This window comes from Thermobia domestica, chromosome 18 (assembly GCF_964235325.1).
Source record: "Thermobia domestica chromosome 18, izTheDome1.hap1.1, whole genome shotgun sequence".
Taxonomy (NCBI): domain Eukaryota; kingdom Metazoa; phylum Arthropoda; class Insecta; order Zygentoma; family Lepismatidae; genus Thermobia; species Thermobia domestica.
The window spans coordinates 52,255,986-52,276,415 of record NC_137471.1 but is presented as its reverse complement, the minus strand read 5'-3'; the positions used below and the strand labels follow the sequence as shown (position 1 = coordinate 52,276,415).

Sequence of the window (20,430 nt, the reverse complement as noted above, 5' to 3'; positions counted from 1 at the left end):
TCGCAGTTCAATCGGGGCATACGAACTGCGTGTAGTTGTATGTCCCGATCGTAATGTTGCATACCGTGATTGTAGTTTATCTTACCGAGAGATCGGTGCCAGAGTAGAACGGAATGCATCTACCGTGGCACGTAAGCAAAAGTGGGTACAGGAAGGCACACAATAGAGCGACGAAGAGGTTTCCAATGTCCGCGTTAGACGACGGACCATGACGACAGACGCCTGGTACGCATAGCCTAACAGACCGTACGGCCACATCAAGACGACTGGTGCTGAACTACGGCAATTTTATAACGTCCAGCGTCCCCACGAATCGTACTTCGTCGTTTGGTGGAGCGGGGAGTTTGTTCTCGCCACCCATTGGTGCGGATTCCTCTGCAGGTACAACATAGACGTGCAAACCAGACATGGTCCGAACACCATCGTGCGTGGATTAAGGAATGGAATGCCGTACTTTTCTCCCATGAATCCCGCTTCTGTCTACAGCATCACCACGGACGTATACTGACACTATGCTTCACGACGCCTGCGTCATGCATCGTCACACAGGCCCTTTCCAGGGCATCATGGTATAGGATGCCGTCGCTTAGGTGTTCGTTCGTGTCTCTTATGCATTCCAGGAACATTGAACAGTCAACGGTAAGTCACAGAAGTGCTCACCTCTGTTGCTGTCCCAGTAATCCAGGACTGCTTGATGTCACTTTCCAAAAGAATAACGCGCGAGCCCATGTTGGAAGGAATGTTCTTGCATTCCTGGAAGCTAACCACGTGCCCCTGCTTCCGTGGCACGCATGTTCGCCCTTGCCAATTGAGCATGTCTGAGGTCACCGGCTGACTCAACACAGGTTTCTTCCATCTAATGTTCAGGAGCTTTGGCGCTGAGTAGAAGCCGCTTGAGATGCCATACCTCAAGCAGACATCGACAGGCTCATTCTCTCCATTCCTCATCGTGATGCAGCAGTTCTGACCGTCCGTGGAGGCTCGAAACGCTACTAGTTCCTGGAGGTTCTGCAACCCTGCTAGGCATGTCACATCATCAACCTGTACATGTGATCATTTTCTTTTCTTACATTACCTATCTGCTTGCAAGTTTCGAATTTCTACCTCTTCTCCTTCTAAGCTTTTTAATGGCGAACAGTGTAGTTTTATTTGCGACCTCATTTACATACATTTAGCGAATTATGAAAACTAACTCACTTTATACACAGTTGGTTAGTGCTTTATAATTTTTACATTTTTATTGGAGCAGACATGATACAAGTTTTGGATTGGATTTGAATATAGCGTGCCGTTCAGCAGCAAGACTACATGAGACGTGGACCTACAGCTTAACATGGGATCCAAACCACATGATCTCCCGCCGGGAATCGAACCCGGGTCTCTCACATCAAAGGAGCGTACGCTATCTACATAGTCACGAGAAATTCGATATTAAATTTTTAAAGTACAATACTTGCGAAGTGATACACATCATTTCCATTCCATCAAGAAGAGCTTGTCCGTGATTTGCTACTAGGCAGCTCTATTATACAAGATATGCAGCAGTGTAAGAATAGGGGACATATTTATTAAAATGCACAGGTAAAATCTGTTAATTCGGGAAGAAAGAGTAATGTGTAAGGAATTTATTTATGAAGATGGAAAACCTATCAGTCATTATGAAATTGAAATCCAAACTAATTTATGCAAGGTTTCCGCAGATTTTTGTAAAATATTTTCCCTGACTGCTTTGGTGTTCATTCAATGGTTTTCCATATTCTTCTGGCTGAATGAGGCAAGCGCAGACAATTTTCAAAAAGTGGGTTTAAGTGCAAAAATTGATCACAGCTATTCTGTATATACTGCATATTTGTTTCTTCGATTATTCATGTCATTAACTCCCTCAGGACATAAAGAAGTTTTTAGGTATGTAAAGAACAGAGCTATGAATTACTGATAAAGACATCTGCAAGTGTTGAAATGATAAAGTGAGTCTTAAGTGGATAATGATTCTCTTCATTCTTGAATTGGTGAACCTATTGTTAATTTCTAAATATTTGTAATAGTAAAACGCGCGTTATGAAAAGTATTTCTATGAGAATTAACACAAAAGTAGATCCTATGGTAATACAAGTCAATGAAACAACTGAAGGAATGTTAGGAAGGGATGAAAACGGAAACACTTATGGATGCCCTGTTGTGCATCGAACACTCAATAGCCTGGAAGTGAACTGCGGACCCTTAACACCAGAGTTTTGCGCTTTATCACCTTAGCCTCCGTCTTAATATAACTTACTTGAACCGTTAAACAATGATATATTTTCGCTTACCTCCCATTGTTAACTTCTTCGATACTAATGATGACATCCTTGTCTTCCAAACTATTTTTGAATCTTTCATCAAGTTCGAGAGAGGTCATACTGTCTGCTCCAAGAAGACTACACTCCGTTGCCTGGTTAGGATAAGCTGCGATATTTGAAGGCATTATGAGCACCTGTGCAAAATAAAATAAAATAAAATGAACATTTATTCTCACAATCGACGTAAGAAAGTTTAAATTTAAAATTACAACACCTTACGAAGTAAATCAAAGTGCAAAACCTCACTTATTTAAAAATAAATGAATGAATGGATGGATAAATAAATAAAAATAAAAATCCTTGGTAGACTTCCCTCCAATAATGCACCTTTCACTATCGATTTACAACGATCAAGGATTTAGGTGTGTCGTATACCCAGTTTAGAAATTCATGACCGAACTCGAGGTGATGCTTCATATCAAACGAATGAATGAATGAATGAAAAAAAAAGTTCAAATAAACTTGGTCGAAGAACACTTCATTTCAGTTATAAACAGACAAAAATGCGAAACAACGTTTTGAAACGTCCCAGTGTGAAATCGCCTGCGGTTCAAGGAATTACACAAGGACTACGAGTTTCATAATCTTCTGGTACCCGCATAATGAGTATTCAATTAGTACTTAAAAGCGTATCGTTGTACCACAACTCCTTTATACAATTCATTTCGCTGGCACCTGAGGACTGTAACAACTGGATATTTAGATAGAGCACATGTTAGTTCTTGTGTAATTCCTTAAACTTCTTACGATAGGTCCCAGTTTTCAAGTCAAGATATTTTAAAACGTGATGTTTCGCATTTTCAACAGATTATAACTTCTTTCAGCGTTTTTAGACCCATGTTTGTTAAAACATTTTCTTTTAATTTGATATAAAGAATAATATTCCGGAGTTTGCCCACCAAACATATTGTTTATATGAGGTGCCATTTATCTTGAAACACTTTTTTAAAATTTCAAAATAATAAATAAATAAATAAATAAATACAAAAACTGAAATTTTGTATGAAACAAATATCAAGAGGGGGTAGGGTGTTTCAAACTTTATGCCAAAAATAAAGTATCTTTGTCATTACACTTTCATTGAAACACGTATCTTAACGAAGATTGGGATTATAGCAGTGTTGCCAGAAGCAGCGAGGTTCTGCTCCAAAAGTAGTAGATTTGAACTATTTGTAGCTCAACCATAAAAATGAATTATTTTGCAGCTATACACTTTTACTTACATATATTTTACTTAACAATTTAACGAAAACATCTAGAGTTGAAAATAGGTAAGATACTTGGGTTGGCAACGGTCAGGGGCGACCACAGTTTCGGACTGTCGATAGTAGTGTGCTAAGGCCATACTGCGTTAGGAGCAGTAGAACTGCAGTGTGCAATGAACTGGGCAGATGGTGATGGTATAAAATGGGCGACTTTTCTGATTTCCAAGGAGACATGTTTGCTTGATTCAGCTTTCCAGTAGAAAGAATATTTCTGGCCAATGTTATGAAACAACTAGCTGTGTCATTTATCATTCCTTTAGTAACAGCCCAGGTAGGAAAGCTAAAGTTTCAGGTGTTTCCTAGTAATTTAGTTTCTGAAAAGTAAGCTGGGGTCTTGATCTCAAAAGCACACTGAGGCGCTTCATTTCTATACGAAATAAAATGTCAAAGGACACATGTCCTCTATGTTGACAATTTTAAGTCAACTCTTCACTAGTATGATGTGTAGTCTGTAACAGATTGATCTGTGTTATTGAGAACACAAAAGGCACTTAAGGGAAACGTTACTTTTTCGAGTGGACATTTATCACGGAACTTTATATGAGATTATCTCACGAAGGAATGACAATATACGTTTATAGTTACAGAAATATATCACTCTGGTACTAAATTATGATTATATATGCAAGCATCGCATTTTACAATGTTATCTTTTGTTTGCATTTCGTTTTTATGATTCTGTGTAGCAAACTGCGATGCGATACCAAAAAAAAAAAAAAAAAAAAAAAAAAAAAAAAAAAAAAAAAAAAAAAAACCAGCACGCGTTAAGTGAATATCTTCTTCCACCAAAACACATACTGCCAATTATTATTGGTAACAAACGATATGTTTTTAGTCACGAAAGTTTTTCTTTTCTTTCTTTTTTCGATTTTCTCGAAAACCATGCATGACACTACCTTCATCATGTCAGTTTGTACAGTTCGGTGTGATCCATTGACTGATATACTTATTTTCCAATATTTTACATCAACACAAATCAAAATTTAAGAATTACAATACTTTAAGGTGTATCTCATTGATTATATACATACTCTTGCTAGTGCAGGGTTCATATTGATCTGCAGAAATCTATTTCCCTGACTTCTCCCTGACCTTTGGCAGGAAATTCCCTGACTTTTATGACAGGTGTCGGATGACGTTGACATATAAATAAGGAATAAATAACAACAGTAACTATTTATACATGAGAACATTTACTCTATAGAGACAAATAATAATCAATTGCTCATACGTACATTCCACTTACCACCCATAAAAATCTGAGCAACGTTCCATACTGTGATCATTAATGGTTGGCTAAGCTGAAATTGGTGTCTAATTAATGTTATAAAAATATATTTTATAATATTTCTCTGATTTCCAGTTTTTTCACCTGAGTTCCCTGACCTGCACTAGTTTCCCTGACCAGTGGGAACCCTGTAGTGTCATAATGACGAGATAATGAGGGTATTCTTCACTACCACTTTCATCTCAATTGATGGCATGGTTCTCGTACAACAGCAAAATTTTAGGTTTACAAATTAATTGATTTTTCTCCATTCTCTCGAAAACGATGCATAAGGTTTTACTCTCACGTAATATCAGTTGTGGAACTCAATATATATTTGCGATGCAGAAACATAGAAATGCAATACAAACTGAAAAATGTATCACAAATTGCGATGCATCTTTGAATCTTTTATTAGTACCACGGAAGCTAAAACGAAAAAACAAGCTGAAAAAAAAAATATGACTCATTTCAAGAAACTTTTTTTTGAAGGGTCGGTTGCTGCAAGAAACAAAATGTCTCGACTTTGGGTTACTAAGCAGTTTTCCACTCTGTCTTTCCTTCCCTTTGTCCGTTTGTTGCTAGTGGGTCATCCTCCAGACCTTCAAGTTTCGGGTCATCCTATGCTTGTTTCTGAGTGTGTAATATAAAAAAGGTCGCTTGAAGAAAACGCTCATTGGCAGCAGAGGAAACAAGTTCAAACTATATTGAACCTAGCCGATATATCATGAAGCATGAATAGGGCTTGGATATGGTTAGTAAAATGCAGAAGTGCGTACAGTAGATCACTGGAACAGTAACGGCATTCTTCGGCGCCGAAAACACAGAAAACTACACTGGTCTTTCTCTTTTCATTTCGCTTCTCATTTGAAGTACTGGTATACCGGATGCCTATTTAAGCCCCTCGTAAAAACCAAAGAAATCCAATAAATATGAAAGTATTTCACGTTCCATTTATAATGAAATGAATTGTGAAATACTTTCGTGTTTAGTGGCCTTTTTTATGACTCTATAATTGCAGTTCTGATGAAGCAATAGAGCAAGTCTCGTACATACCGAACACAAATGAGCAAGGCGCGCCAGTCGAGAACTTGGTACTCTGCAATCAACTCGGAAGATTTTGCGAACCCGACTGCAACTGGAACCATATTGCACACAGTTATTGCAAATGTTACAACCGGACGATCTTGTCAAACAATATAAATTCTGTAACAATATTAATTTTGTAATTGTATACGAAACGCTATGGAAAACAAAGGTTTCCTTAACCTGAGTGATACAGTTAATCGTCATAATATTCGTGTCTGAGATACTGAACAATCGCACTCGACAGCACAACATGAACGAGATTCCCTAAAAGCGAATGTATATGCTGCAATGTCTAAATCAAAGATGTACTGTCCGCTTTTCTTCGCGGAAAACAATATGTGGGATATGTCATCCTCGATATGCTACATTTGTGGTTGTTTCCAATAACTTAATATTCCAACGTGATGGTGCACCGCCTCGCTGGCACATTAAAGTGTGTCGATGCCTGAATACAGAATTCTCGCGCCCTAGAATTCGGTGATGTGCTGAAACCGTCCATTAGTGTCCTTCCCATGGCCTCCCGATCTAACAGTTGATTTTTTCCCACTTTGGGGACTCTGTGAAGATTGTTTATGTGCTTCCACTATCCACCACTTTAGGTGAGCTCCAGAATCGCATTACAACTACATTTAGAACTATAAGTAAGAATATGCTAGAGTGGATGTGAGGTCAACTACTACGCATGTTAAATGCTTATAACATTGTAGAATTTACAGTGCACAATCTTAGTTATTCTTTTCCACCGAAACCAACCAGTTACTTATTTAATTTTCAAATTTCAATTGTTCAGCTTGTAATTCCCATGAACTACAAAGAGGCGTAAGAAATAATTAAGAATAACTATGGAAGATCTAATCTGAGCGCAAGTCCAACTGAATCGAAATTTTCATTACAACTCACAGGCAACTTTCATCAACACCTTAAATGCTCCTTAAGTTCTGAGTCATCTACATCAAAGTTACTAAGAAGCTTCACTAACTATAATATTCCTTAATTGTAGTCCTATGGACTTTTGTAATATTCATCGCTTTGTAGACTTCGGACAAACAGTGTGAAAAGACAAGATTATCACTTGGCATTATTTCTATCTATTAACTTTTATATACAAAGAAGCTTAATTTTCTGTTGCTGGGAACTTATGGGAGTATTTACGCAGTCATGTAATACGAATACATACCTTGTCGAGCGGTACTTCTTCACCATCTCCATAATCTACGAATTTCACATACACTCCTGTTGTTTCTGCACAACCTACAACTTCGCATCTATACCACTGAGTATCATCAAGTGTTGACATACCACGAAGGCCTACTGCTACTTGTTCAGCTGGATATGCAGTCTTCTGAAAATTTCAAAATACACTTATCACTAAAAGAATGTCTCATGTTAAGCGTCCACTGTTCTTATAAAATGAAATGAAATCTTTCAGTTTAACGTCTCACGATTATGCCCTTTAGGCTAAGGAGGGCGGATGATTAAAGTAAGTGAATGATAACGGTGGAATGAGAAGTGGGAGAAACGGCAGCATCCTGAGAAAACCCACGAACACGATGTTGTCCACCACGAACTTAGCTGGGGATCGAACAAGCGATTCCACGCACCAGAGATAAGCGTTCTCAACTGTGCCACCGTGCCCCTTACCAATATTCTTACAAGCGAGATGGAAACAAGACAGTCAGAATTAAATGGCTGAAACTCGTTTGCACACAAACAGCAGAGAAGATGATAGCCTAGCACAACAAAACCTAGGTTAGATAGATAAAATAAATATGGCCAACAGCGACATAACCTGACCTCTTCAATACTCATGCTTAGGGGCACGAGTTTTTCGCACTAAGAATTTGAAAATTTCGCGTTTCGTTTTTCATATTTCGCGCTTTGACGCACTTTCCAAATAAACTTTCGCATTTTGTAGCTCTTATGGAAAAGATATTCCCTGATATTTTTGTAATTGCTCCTTTTATTCATAGATCACTACAGAAATAAACCATTAACTACCTAAAAACAAAACACACTGAAAATTTCACTTGACATTGTAAGTATCGTTTATAGAAAATTATCTTTTTTTAATCAAATTGAAGGAAATTATCAATAACTAAACTTACTATCAGTGGGAAAGTTTTGCTGTCTTCTGAAAACACATAGGCAGAAGTTACATTTAAGCATTAAACATAAGCATGTTACATGTTTCCACATTTTCCTCCTTCATTGTTATACGTTTGTCACTTATCACCCAGTCCATGCCATTGGTAAGCTAATATAAACGGCACCTCCCCATTCAGCCGCGATGGTGAAAGCTAACGTGCAACATGTTCTCTATTGCGTGTCCGAATCACCCAAAATGCACCGTTCATGCCACGTTCTACCGTTCCGTCAGCGGAAAACTGGCGTTTTTAAATTAATGAAAACATATTTTTAAAATTTCGCGCAAAGCAGTCAGTTTCGCGTTTTGTCGCGCAATGGAAACCAATGAAAATGCAGACAGAATATCATAAAACGTCAAGAAACTGAAAATTACTTAATTCTGACGCATTTCGTTTTATCGTGCATTGCGAAAAACTCGAGCCTCTACATGCTAGTTTCGTCTACTTTCTCTACACTCTTAGCTAAGTTTTTAAGTCTTTATTTAGAATCTTCAGCGCGTTTCTTTTGTAATCATAACAAGCAGCAGCATCACAGTGTGCATAACTTAAAAATTGAAATTTAAACTTTGCATTTTCCCCTCCTCACTCAAAGCCTTTAGTAGATGAATGGATACTTGGAAACAGAAAATATTTAAGTCTTTAAATTTGTCCAGTAGAAAGTGTTCTAGTTTCATTTTAACGTTGTACTCCACGAAGAAATCAGTAATTTTGTATCCTAATCATCCTACTCACCCGCTAATCTCAATAGCACTACGGTTGGTCTATCAAGCAAGGATGATGTCCATAATGACTTTTATAGGAATACATGGGGAACTGATTTTGATTGTCTATATCTTGGGATCAACGAACCCATCATCATCAACGATCTGTTTTCTACATTTTGATACACTAACTTTTTCCCTAACTCCTTAAAATCCATTTTGCTTATATATTTTTTTTTTTTGCTTGTTTTGTTTTGTTCTAATCATATATTCATTAATTTCTTGACTTTAACAGATACAATCTGACATATTTTAATATTAAATAACCCTTACCTCTTGTGTGTTTTGGGAATCCTAATCGGACTGGATTATTATATTTGTATATAGTATAATTTCGTCAACCGATTCTCTTTTTCTTTATATCTGTATTTTAACTTCTGTATTATTTTATAGCTAACTGAAATTTTATAACTAATGTAAAAAAAAGCTTCTTTGGTAGAACCTAGCCTTGTTTCTATTAGTTGCTTATTCTTCTTGATATGATGCACACATCTACATTCTTAATTTAATTTAAATTCTATAAGATGCAATTTTTTCTTCTATCATGACATGTTCAATTACTCCTAATATATCTTCCTACTTTTTCTGCCAAACGTACACACATTTTCTTAAATTTCAGGCGTTGTTCTCTATGAAGGGAAGGATTAATCAAAGGAAAGAAAAGTTACTTTTCTTTTGTCTTACCAAGATTTTAAAAAGTCGCTCCCATAAGTAATTTTGGGAAATAGCTCGTCATTTCATTTTGTTTTAGCCCTATAGCGTCCTGTTATCTAGTCCTAAGACAGTGGTAGTGAAGACCTGCTATTCTAAGGAACTGCCAAGTGAGAGCATTTTAATTGTGTGTGGCTAGTTTTAGACGGAAGCATTTATCATAGCAAAAATAGTATCATCGATATCCTACCGTGTAAAGTAGCAAATCCTATAGTATTTCCCACGCCATGGCATTTCTTGTAGATAGAACTCTGCTCTATTTCGTAGCATTTTCCTCAGCATTTCTGGTCCGATTGCAGCGCCGTGGTGTTAAAAGGAAGTGAAAGATTTTGTACCAAATATCCATGCTCTTTGTTTTGTATGGGAAATTGAATTATAGTAAAGAAAAATGAGTTGGAGTAGGGATACTCTTTGCCCACACACTTCTTTGTGGTTTTCGTTTTTTAATATAATTGGCGAGAACTATTGTTACAACCACTCTTGGTTTAGCTACCCCACGCTTTAGTTTCGGAGCTAAAATTGCGCACTTCTCCAGTGATTTGTTTGCTACGTCCAACAAGATGCTTATCAAAATGGTACCGTGTAAAAGCACCATATACTTTTGATGCCATAGAATATTATACAAGATTTTTGGTAGCACATCTGCTACGAGAAATGCTTCCGTCTAAAATTAGCCTTAATCGGAGCCCATTTCAATAGTAGGTCTTATCCTTCATAATCCTACGTTGAACAACGACGTAACGCGAAAAAACAATCAACCTCTCTTTTCTACAATTTTTAGAAACAAAAATCTTTCACGAGATACTGTAGCTACTTATTACCAAGAAAACAATTCACACATTTACTATTTGCTTCTTATTTTAAAAACATCGCACAGAGACCAACGTAAATAAACTCCCATTACAAAAGAATAGGACTAGTACGTTTTGTACAGTACTTTAAATCATATAACCTTCCAAATTGTCGATATGTGCACGTAAGTACGTAGCAAGCGATTTGTCAAGAAAGTGCCGATCTCAAATATAGATATGTCTCTTATCTCCTAAACAATTATACTTTAGTTCTATTCCTAAAATGCAAAATAAATAATCAAATGTGTTTTATTGCATTAAGTACTGAAAATCAGTCAATTTATAACGAACTACGTGCATCTTAAAAAGTTTCAACACAAGTATTTCGTTACCACTGCCAGCAGAATCAGGAATACAAGTTCTAAGAAAAATGTAAATATAAGGAGAGAACAAGAATGTTAGGAAAACCAAAAATGGATCAAAAGATTGCGATCTTGGCCAATACAGTAATTAGTTTTTGGATTAGAAGCCACAAAATTTTTGAATCCCCCTAAATCGAGTTTTCGTGTTTTCTACGGAATAAGCACATCATACTAAGTTACTGCTAGTCTGGGTATGGCTACACTATGTATAGCTCTCCAGATGTAAGGCCTACAAGAAAATTTTTAATTGAAATATATTGAGTCTTTTGATATTTAAAAAAATAAATAAATAAAATAAAAGTTTTTATGCCACAATACTTACATATTATAGATGGTTTCCCTTTATATTTATATTTTACTTACTGTTAGTATTACTTTATCTCAATTACGTTGATCATGTGGTTCGGATTCCACATTAATCAGTAGGTCCACGTCTCATATAGCCTCGCTGCTGAACGGGACGCTAAACTAAAATCAACAACAACAACATCAATTACGTTGACAATTTTATCTTGAAAATAGACACTTTTTGAACTACAATAATTTAAAGTACACGTAATAATAATAATAACAATAATAATAATAATAATAATAATAATAATAATAATAATAATAATAATAATAATAATAATAATAATAATGAAGTAACCTGTAACTCTTACTTCTGTTCTATTATTAGCTGACTCTTCAAGTTCTATTTTAATGCTTCACTTTCCCTACCCTGCATGACAGTTTCTAATAAAAGCAAACTGAAGGAAAGAAAGAAAAATAAAAATTATAATTATTTCAGAGAGAAAAAACTGCTGTTCAAACTCACGTTTTCATTTCTGCAATATTCATCGACTAGATTCTGAACAACAGTTGCCCTTGCTGTATTCAAATGGACGAAGAATTTCGAAAGACCTTCGACAAACGTCAAGTGGACAGGTAAAATCTGTTTATTATATAAATCAAGGCTAACTTCTTCGTAGTCATCTGAAAGAAATAAACGAACAAAATTTTAAAAAAGAGTCAATTGCTTCAGCAGAAATTAATATTAGTATTCAACAGAAATTATTATTTCTTGGAAGATATAAGAAGGATTCAATAAATAAATATTACAAACTGTTTTATTGAGATGCTACGTTCAGATTTACCAGGGATTTTCTATTTTCATTTTCCATGATTTTTCCAGGTTTGTAGAGCACATTTTCCAGATTGAATTTCTTGAGTTCCTCCTAATTTTTTTAGCTTCTAAGGTTATAAAATTTTTGTTAGCTAAAAGTTGTACAAAAAACAAAGGTCCACCACAACATCCGCCAGTCTTTTAGTGTATTTTTTTTTACATATTCTTTATATACGATATAATAATAATAATAATAATAATAATAATAATAATAATAATAATAATAATAATAATAATAATAATAATAATAATAAAGTAAATGATGTATTGTAGTAACAATAAACAGAACCTAATATACTGTAACTAACAAACAGTTTTTATTGTTACGGAAAAGATTTCCTCAAGGTAGCAATTTCCACGTTGATAACTTGTTTCCAGATCGGCTCCTACTGATAATTTTGCTTTTTCTTCTCTAGTATACTAATTTGATTAGCGATGCATTTACGCTCACGCTTTTTCGACTCAACTGCATTTTCTTCGCGATTTCTTCACGCTTCATCATACCGCTTGCATGAAACACGAGCAAATTGAAGTAATTTACCATTTATTTTTACCGCACACGGTCCGCCAGAACATTTTTCAGAATCATCCACTAATCTCAATGCTACTATTGAATCTTCCCATGTCCTTATTAATAGAAAAAACAGTTTCAACACTCGCATTTCCGTGAGAAAGAATTAAAGCAAAATTTTCATTACTTTCCGCAGTTCTTCGAACTCCTCATTATTTCCAATTAAATTGTGATAAAAAGTCCAATCTGTTTCAGGATTGAAACTATCAACTTATCAGTCCATTCAATTTCGTAACTTAGAACACATTTTACTGTTCTGTTTTGCTTCTTCTGGAGTTGGTCACAGAATATGATTTTTCTCATAGTTCTTGCAAAACATAGTTCATACGACTTACATAAATTCCCATTTGCACGGATCTCTCTCGGAATGAGTCAAGAAAGACTGTGCATAAACCTATATTTCATTGAACATTTTTCAAAGATCTCCCCGCACCTTGTTAGCAAAAATTTTCTACATTCCAGCAGGAATTCAAGTTTTAGTTTTTCACTCACTTTGCTATGATTTAAAATCTTTGCAGTAAATCCTATGTCAACCTTAGAACACAAGCAAAGTTTATTTATCAGATACTTTTTTTTTTTTTTTTTTTTTTTTTTTTAACAGTTTCAATGTCATATCCGCTTCTAAGACTCCACTTTTAATAAATTTCTTCATAAGGCGAAGAATCAAATGTTTACATTCTATACACCAAAAGGGCTTTGACGACTGAAATTTAACCAGAAAAGGTTCAACATCTGCACTGACCGACACCTAAAAAGTCAATCCAGGCAGGGTCAGCGGATCATCAATTGTTTTCCAAACAATTCCATCTTCCAAATACTTTAAAAGAAACTTCTTAAATTGTTCCAAGTACTTCTTGATATGTGGTAGTAGGTGAAGCAACTTAGGCAACTGCACAATTTCTTGAGGAATTTATTAATGCCTGTGCACGATATGAAATCTGTACAACGTGAAGACTGTTCTTGAAAAATCTGTGCAAGCTTTTCAAAACATTAATAATATTCTAGCCAGCATCATCATCTCCAGTTTGAAGTGATCCACGAAGGATATGTAAACTGCAAGAACCCAAGTCTAAGAGTTCATCTTCAGCAAACAAATTGCCATGAAGTTTCCAGTTGACAATGAGTCCATCCATGGAAATTTGGATTATTCTGGATAATGATAAGCCATTAAGAGTTACTTTGAATTTGCTAAGGTCTTTTGCAGCAGAATGGCCAAAAACCACAATTCGAACACCTATCTTGTTAATCGTGTTATCCCAATTCACTTTTCCTTGCTGAATTTCGACATTTGGAGACTCATCGATGAAATCAACTATATTCGTAAGAATTTCAAATAGGACTTCAAGCCATACAGAAATTCTTCCATTGAAAACTTCTAATCAACTATATTCGTAAGAATTTCAAATAGGACTTCAAGCCATACAGAAATTCTTCCATTGAAAACTTCTAAGTTATTTCCCTATCAGGCAACATACATTGAAATACCACATCCAAAATAAGTGCATGAATTAAATAAACATTTCTGATAACCATCTTCATTGCCCATATGATTTCTGCGCTTGTTACCTCCTCTTTGATAACAAAGAACACGCTACTTGATTTTGGTAGTCCTGATACTCCATGTGATATTCCTGACACTCGCAGGGGAAAATTATTCTTGGTATTGCTACAAACTACGGCATAACGGTTTGTTTGCTTTTGTTATCTTCCACCTTTCTATGTTTAGCACTTTTTGAATGATTTACCGCACCTTGGTGACCCATCATTCAAATGTCTTCTACAAAACCCAGCTCTTCATATGATTAGGATTTACCTTCAACTACTTACTCCATTCAGGATACAGTGTGGAATCCACCCACTCAATATCGAAAACAATTAAATATCAGGATGTCAAATATTAATACAATAAAACCAATCAAATAAAACATTTATCTGGTAAAAAAAGAAGAGCATTAAAAGAGAAAGAAAATTAATAAAATAGCTTATAATAACGTTTGCAGCTCGACTTGCATGAGTAGTGCGTTTGCAAAACCAGCTCATTACATTTGCTATTACGGGTCATTTTCGAATACGTTTAAACGAACATGTATTTTGAGAGGGAAATATGCAAATCATACTGACAGTTGGCGTATGAAGATTCTAACCCTAGTTATTCCAGTTCTAAGGTGGAAATGATCCTTACCAGACTGTACTGTCCATACTCCAGCCTTGAATATGGCATGGTTGCCTCTCCAAAGCAGTTTCGTTTAAAACGCATTCGCAAACGACCCGTAATAGAAAAGGAAATGAGCTGATTTTCCAAACGGACTTCATATCAAAACGTATACTTTTCATGAGTTGAATATTTTTCAGTAACTTGCTAAAAAACTGATTTCATGCTCCTCTTAATTGGTTCTTCTAAAATTCACATCGACAAGCATCAAACACGAAATCTGAGGGAAAAAAAAAAAAAATTCTTTAAACCTGTTTGATATAAGCTGCCCCTCTAGAGATTAAGAGTACTCTTAAGAGAGAGGGTTAGTATTAGTTTACAAAAAGTAAGATTGGTACAACGTAGTTCAGTTGGGCACCTTACGTTCTTGGAGTCATTCATGCTAGGAAGTTTAGTAAAAAAGGAAAGTATACTTCCAATGCTTTCCATCGTCAGAGGCAGAGAGGTAAAAATAATAACGTTATAGATTTTTTGTACTATTAAACTAAATTCCTTGACTTTTCTAGGTTCTCCAGGTTTTCCCCGAACAAAATTAAATTTCCTGACATTTCCAGGTTTTCTACGCATCTGGTAGCCCCGTATATTTGTGGTTCAAACGCAAATAATAATAAGAGAAATCTCTGAATAGTAGACACCGATGGGACATGGTTATTTGTTCGTAAATGAGAGATGCCCGTTACAGAGAGGTTACCAAATTTAAATAACTCAGAACTCATTCAGTAATTACATGGAACATAAAGGCATTTGTTGTCAATATAGACTAATACTGAAGTACTGCAGGGTGTCTACTGAAATTCCAAAATGAAATTTCGTGACTTTTTCGTGACCTTTTCTTTATCAAACCATAAAATTTCGTAACATTCACAAGAGCGAATTTGAGTGCGAATTAGACCGAATTTTCACGCGAGAGAGAGAAGCGTTCTTTGCTTGCGATTTGGTAGCGTTTAAAGCCGACCATAGACATTTTTGATGGTGAATTTTGACGTTTTATAGAACAAAATTATCCAGTCTGTACTTATATTTGTACAGCCTGGGGGAAAAAAAAAGCTAAATTTTGTGATTTTTTCTTGACTTTCATGACCCTTTTCTGATTTCGTGACTTTTTCATGACTTTCGTGACCGATAGACACCCTGTACTGTACTCAACGTTTCAGTTACGGGGAATGAACGTAAAATCACTCGAGGCTTCTGGAAGCTGGCCCTTGCTCACTCGCTTTTTATTGGGAATTCGGAGAAACACCTACTTTTTATCGCATGTGACAATCCGTTTCAGGAACGCACATTATGTGGATTTTGTAGCAGATGTCGGCACAATGCAGCAGCTCCTGAAGTTTTCCCGAGTTCCTGAAGTTTATGCAATACAATGGAAGCAATGCAATACATGCTGAGTTGGTTTGACAATCGTAGTGTGCTGGTGGGTGAATTTCTCTCAATAGCGTGTCGTATGACCTTAGAATCTATTACTATAGAGCGGTCGGACCTTCGCTGATCTTCGACATTTTTATAACCTGCAAGAAATTTCTGGAACCAATCAGTTCACTGTGCCTTCCTCTTCCGCATGAGAAATGCTTTGGGTTGCTGGTGCAGTGTCATGCCCAAGTTCGAACTCACAGTAACAGTTTGCTTATCAGATGATGTTAAGTACACATCACTGTCACTAAAAACTGAGTGAAGATACTGACGAAGTGGCGGCCTCCGTGTTAAATATCTGCTTGCCACACTACCTCTTTGGGTAGTTTGATCCTGTACTTACGGCCAATCACGGCGTATAGAAATGCCTGGGGTTAAGACATAATTCATTCTTGTATATCGGGCTTACGATTTTTTTTAAAATGGCACTTCCGTTAAATGTAAGCGACAGGTACGTTAATGCAGCTATATTGATGTAAACTTCATAGGCATATTAGTATCCACTCCTGCTCCATCTATGGGCGTTCAAATCGATCTAAGACCTTTTTTTTTTTTTTTTTTTTTTTTTAACGTTTAAAATTTAATCCTAGAGTGGAAGTGGTGCCTTGTTACTGGTACGAAGCACTCATTTATCGTCGTGGAGTCCGTTATTGAAGATGGCGGACAACAGTGTGAAAGTACACGGAACGGCGTGGGGTAGCAGGATCACTGAAACTTTCAATGAAAGGGGGCGTACAACCAGCTAAAATTTACGGAAGACTTCAATCACAGTACGGTGATGAGATATTGAGCCGCAACACGACACCTATAAGGTGCAAGCACTTAAAAATCACCGTACGTCTGTCATTGACGATTCCAGCCCACAACAGTCAGTCTTAGGAATATTTAGCGCATTAAAGAGCTTATCATGGACAGTCGCCACATAACTTATCGAGAAATAGCAAAAGTGTGTACTCGTTCGTTTGTACAATACGAACAATAAATCATGGCCATTTCCTGTTACGAAAAGTGAGTGCACGCTACGGTGGGTTCAAAACAGCTTTCCACTTTTGATCGGTAACGAAGAATTGACGTCTGCACTGAATTGAAGTCTGTCAAGTGATTTCTGTTTGTTTAGATTCTTACTGTTCCTCAGAGGTCACCATTAGTATTGAAATGAATGGTTCAGGCGCACTGGCAAATCTATCTATGCTGAAGCCTTTCAGGCATTAATTAAACGCTAAGATAATTGTATAATTGTAACAGGAAATTATTTGGAAAATAAGCGCCGTTTTTACTTTTTGAAGTTTTTAATAAAGAAAATAAAAACCCTGGATTGACTGACCACCGCTCGTATATAGCCTTAGCGGTGAAAAGGAAAGTTACATTTTAATCAATCAATATGAAGGGAAGGAAGGACTATGCACAGAGGAAATACGACAGGAATCCGAGAATGACTTGTGACTGACTATGATCTTCGAATACGGGTAAATGGAGACTTGGAAAAAAAATAAAACGAAATTCTTTAGCTTAACGTCCCCACGATTATGCCTCTTAGGCTAAGGGGGGACAGATGATTAAGGCAAGTAAATGGTGGAAGAATTTATGGAATGAGAATGTGAGAGAAAACGGAAGTACACGAGAAAATCCGAGGACACGATGTTGTGCACCACAAACTTACTTGGCCGGGGTCCAACCAGGGATCCCACGCACCAGAGGTAAGTGCTCTACCACTGAGCCACCGCGCTCCAAATGAAGAGTTGGAATATTGCAAGAATAACAATGATGGCTGATGCATGTAGATAGAATGAAGACTAGAGCCTTTCTATTTTAACTGGTGTCCCTTCTGGAGCTGCTGTCGATGTGTGTTTTCCCGTACCTCCCTCGAAAGAGGACGGATAAATTGCTCCGTCTGAGATTTTTCAATTGTTAGATGCGGAAGCGGAGAATTATTTCACGAACTTCGCTGTTCTCTGTCTTGTTAGCCATTCTAAGTAGCCTATGATCTTCACTCGTCAGCACCAAATGACTGAATGAGAAATTGGCAACACAGAGGAGGTCATTCACTTGTTTTCCCTACGCAAAGGGAGGTTTTCATCCATCAGGGGACGGCGGGGGTGGGGTCGAAGTATATTTCACATATTTTCCGAGGGCACAGATGAGATAGACAGGCTCTATTAGACGCATTTTAGAAGATAGATTAGATCGGAAGTATCGGAACTGTCAGAACGGCGATATAATATTTTCCGTTGGTTCTCTGGTATTATAGGTAAGGCTTGTGTCGAAAATATAAGAGGCTTTTTGAACGGTCTCGCTTCAAATTCTGATTCCTTACAACAACAACAAAATCTACTTCCAAGCTTTCGGCTGTTCTCTGGAATCTTGTTCACAGAAGATAAAAAAAGAGGTAAGAGAAATACCAACGAAATTGACTCATCAAGTTTATACATGGAATGGATTCACGGAAGAAAAACAGTGAAGATACACCTTGTCATATTAATTACTGTTATCACTCGTCAATGATGAAGCTAAGTTTTCTTAACCAATGAAGTGAATATACACTCACAAATCTTTGTTTTCCTGATATTCACATATACATCGAAAGTACTTTGAAGATATCTCACGTTTCAAACACAAAGGAAAGGCTATTTTCACATATTGAAAAATCAGTCAGGAATAAAAGTAGAAAAATCCCTACACGAGAATTTATAACTGTCAATAGTGGCAAGTGAGATGTAACTTTTATGTAAGACATCTGTATTGTTAACTTTATCTCCTATAAAAAGTATAGTTCCACCGCATTTATTAATGTTTCTTCTATTGAGATACGAGGCAGCTCCATAGTACTACCGATAACTTTGAATATGCTTTAAGAAAATGTAGTTCGTTAACTTACCTTCATCACAGACTTCTGTAGTAGCAATATAGTCGCTGGCTAGGGCCAATCCATCTTGAACCAAACTGTCAGCAATGCTGCGATCATTCAGGTACAATGTTACATTGAATTTGTCATCTACTTTGTCTCCGAAAGTGCACTTGAATTTATTGGATTCAAAATATTTATCCACTTCCCCAGTACCAGCCTTAGGCCATTCATCAGAAGCTGGTTTTATTCCTTCCAAAGTACAAAGCACTGCCTGTTTCGGTAATGTTACAAACACAGTATCAATGTACCACAAATCATCCTTACGAACAGAAGATGTATTTCCGTAATCAACGAAGAATACTATCACATTCTGGTCTTTTACAGCTCTAATCTCCGCTCGATATAAAACATTATCGGCAGAGAATCTGGCGATTACTGGAAGTCCAAGCTTACATTTAACAGTTTGAGTGGGTCGCCTTTTGTATACACGCTGTACTTCTGACATCATTGTTCTAAACTCATTCGTGTATGACAACAGTTGTACATAAAAGTTCTCAGGGTTAATAAACCACGATATAGTGACTTCGTCGAAATGTTGAGGTGAAATGATCTGATCTGTGAATTTCTCAACGCCAACGCCAAATTCCGGAACTGGTTCGATCGACTGAACTTTCGGAACCATACCAAATTTTTCATTAACTACTTCTGCACTATCAACGTCTTTTAAGATAACATAGTAAACATCGTTACTAACTTGAAGAAACTCAGCCTCTATGTTCTTTTCCTCTGTAAGAGATGTGAATAATGCTATTTCATCATCATTCCACTCGGACATTCTTCGCGGCAATCCGTGCAAGGAACATTTCACAGCCTGCATTGGATATTGGCTACAATTATTAGGCAACTCCTTTATATATTGTACATCGACATCATCTTCATTCCCATAATCTACGAAGAAAACATGAGCCAAATTTCCTGTAACTTCCTTTACTAAAGCTCGATAGAAGACTTCATCCACGGAATACTTAGCGATACATTTTTGATTTTTGGTAACAGGTGATATTGTTTTGCTCGCTTCACCCTCTTCACTTAATCGCTCTGTTAAGGCACTTATAACATTCTTTGAATCTTTCAGTTGTACGAAAAATGATTCTGGATTGTTAATAAACACCACTTCTACTTCTTTGACCGAACCAGATCTTATTACAAGTTCTTGGAAGGTGGAAGAATCTGATGATTTGGAGACAGGAGCTGGTGAGTCCCAAGAATCTTCTGTTGTTGAAGCAGATGGCCATTGATTATCAGAAACCTAAAAAATAAAATATAAAGTACTTAAAAATTGAGAGTACATCAAGTATGTTTTATGAATACAGTATCCTATATGATAAAGATCTAAAGGTGAAACAAGGGTTTTTCTCTCTTTTCCTTCTTCAGTTTT

General features: G+C 36.5%; 1 protein-coding gene across 2 annotated transcripts in view; it reads right to left on the bottom strand.

Annotated features, from left to right (window-relative positions):
- Positions 1–20,430, bottom strand: part of tud (tudor domain containing protein) — a 67,248-nt gene that overhangs the window by 7,447 nt on the left and 39,371 nt on the right. For both annotated transcript variants that reach the window (XM_081746400.1, XM_081746401.1), the window contains 4 exons: positions 19,023–20,301; positions 11,607–11,764; positions 7,138–7,302; positions 2,310–2,473 (listed from right to left, as the gene is read on the bottom strand). In XM_081746400.1, the coding sequence (XP_081602526.1) occupies positions 2,310–2,473; positions 7,138–7,302; positions 11,607–11,764; positions 19,023–20,301 (1,766 nt within the window). The remainder of the gene's footprint in view (positions 1–2,309; positions 2,474–7,137; positions 7,303–11,606; positions 11,765–19,022; positions 20,302–20,430) is intronic.